Consider the following 1437-nt stretch of genomic DNA (forward strand, 5'->3'; position numbering starts at 1 on the left):
AGTGCTGCTGCTGCTGCTGCCATGCGGGTGTGGGTGGTGCCCTCGTGAGCCTCTCTCTGCAGGTTTGTGCGGATGCTTGTGGGGCGTGAAGGATGTGTGAGTAGATGAGGTAGATGTACCGGCCGGAAACGCGTACAGCTGAGTCAGTCCCACCTACGCTGAAGTGCCTGGTGCTCATGTCGCGCGAACGTGGAGGAGCTCCTCATGGGCATGAGGAGCGGGCAGCGCTGTCTGTTGGGGTATCGATTTCATTTTTTCTGGAGAGAGCTATTCTTTAATTTTTTTATGGTTACTGCTCACGCGCGGCGGTGGTCGATGCAGCGGCACAGGTGGTAGCCACGTGCGACGTGTGCGCTTGAGCTTTTCTTCTATGAGTGATTTTTTTCTGATTGAAAGCCCAGGGTGTGTGGTGCGCTTTCATGTATGTGTGGATGGGTGCTTTCGCCCTGTGTGTGTCTTTCTCATTCGCTTTCTTTCATGTGTGTCTGCGCCGCGTTGCGTTCGTGCGGCGAGGCAGTCCTCTCCCCCTCTTCTGCGCTCAACATCGTAGGTGTCTGCATGGTGCGTAAGTCGATCGACGGCTCGCGAGGCCGAGAGGGACGCGTGCCTTTTCGCACGCCCCTCTCTTTCAAGTGCGCGCGCACACACACACGCACCATAACCACGATGACGACATCAACCACAACCAAAGCACTTCTGCTGGGTACAATGGGCAGAAGCATACTTCATCGGTGTTTCCGGAGCGACGCGGGTCAAGGAGGAGGGGGTGGGCACACGCATATTCCGTTTTTTTATTTTGTTTTTCTTCATGGGAGCGAGTGAGATGAAGTCACACCGTAGATGTAAGACGACGCAGTGCGGATTAGTGGGGTGTGGTGGGGGAAAGGAAGAGGCGGCGGCAGCGTAGGAGCTGCCCCGCATACCCCCACCGCCACACAAGCAATAGTTGAAAAAACTTGACGGCGGCTTTGGGCAGGCAAAGGACTGCGCATGCGTGTGAACGCACGGCAATCAGGACGCATCCTCCCCACCACACCCGTCTTGCCATTGGCCCTGCCCCACTCTGCCTTCTCTGCCCCTTCACCTCTGCAAGCCCGCGTTAAATTGTATGTGTGTGGTGTCTGTGCACGAGCATTCCTCGCCTCTCCCCTGATGGCAGAGGCGAGGGCACCTTACACGGTGCGCGGTGTCGCAGGGTCCAGCGCCTACGGGGCAGGGGGAGGTGAGTGCGATGTTGTATCGCTGCTGATGCGCGCGGTCAGGTCCTGTAGAGGGGGGAGGGGGCGGTGCTGCGTCGGAGCGTCCTGCTACAGCGCACACGCTGGTGCCATCTGTGTGTTGGGCAGTGCGTGTGCGTGACTCGAGTGTATCTCGCCTGGACCTCACCGCCCATTGGTGGGGAGGCCGAGTGTCATCCCGAGGAGCATAGCAGGCGGC

General features: G+C 58.7%; 1 protein-coding gene across 1 annotated transcript; it reads left to right on the top strand.

Moving 5' to 3' along the window:
- Positions 1-990: 990 nt before the first annotated feature.
- On the top strand, positions 991-1359 carry LDBPK_240450 (hypothetical protein, conserved; the record flags this gene model as incomplete). Its single annotated transcript, XM_003861087.1, has 1 exon — positions 991-1359. One exon carries the CDS (start codon positions 991-993, stop codon positions 1357-1359), a length of 369 nt encoding a protein of 122 aa, XP_003861135.1.
- Positions 1360-1437: the final 78 nt, after the last annotated feature.

The sequence above is a fragment of the Leishmania donovani genome, chromosome 24 (genome assembly GCF_000227135.1).
Source record: "Leishmania donovani BPK282A1 complete genome, chromosome 24".
Taxonomy (NCBI): domain Eukaryota; phylum Euglenozoa; class Kinetoplastea; order Trypanosomatida; family Trypanosomatidae; genus Leishmania; species Leishmania donovani.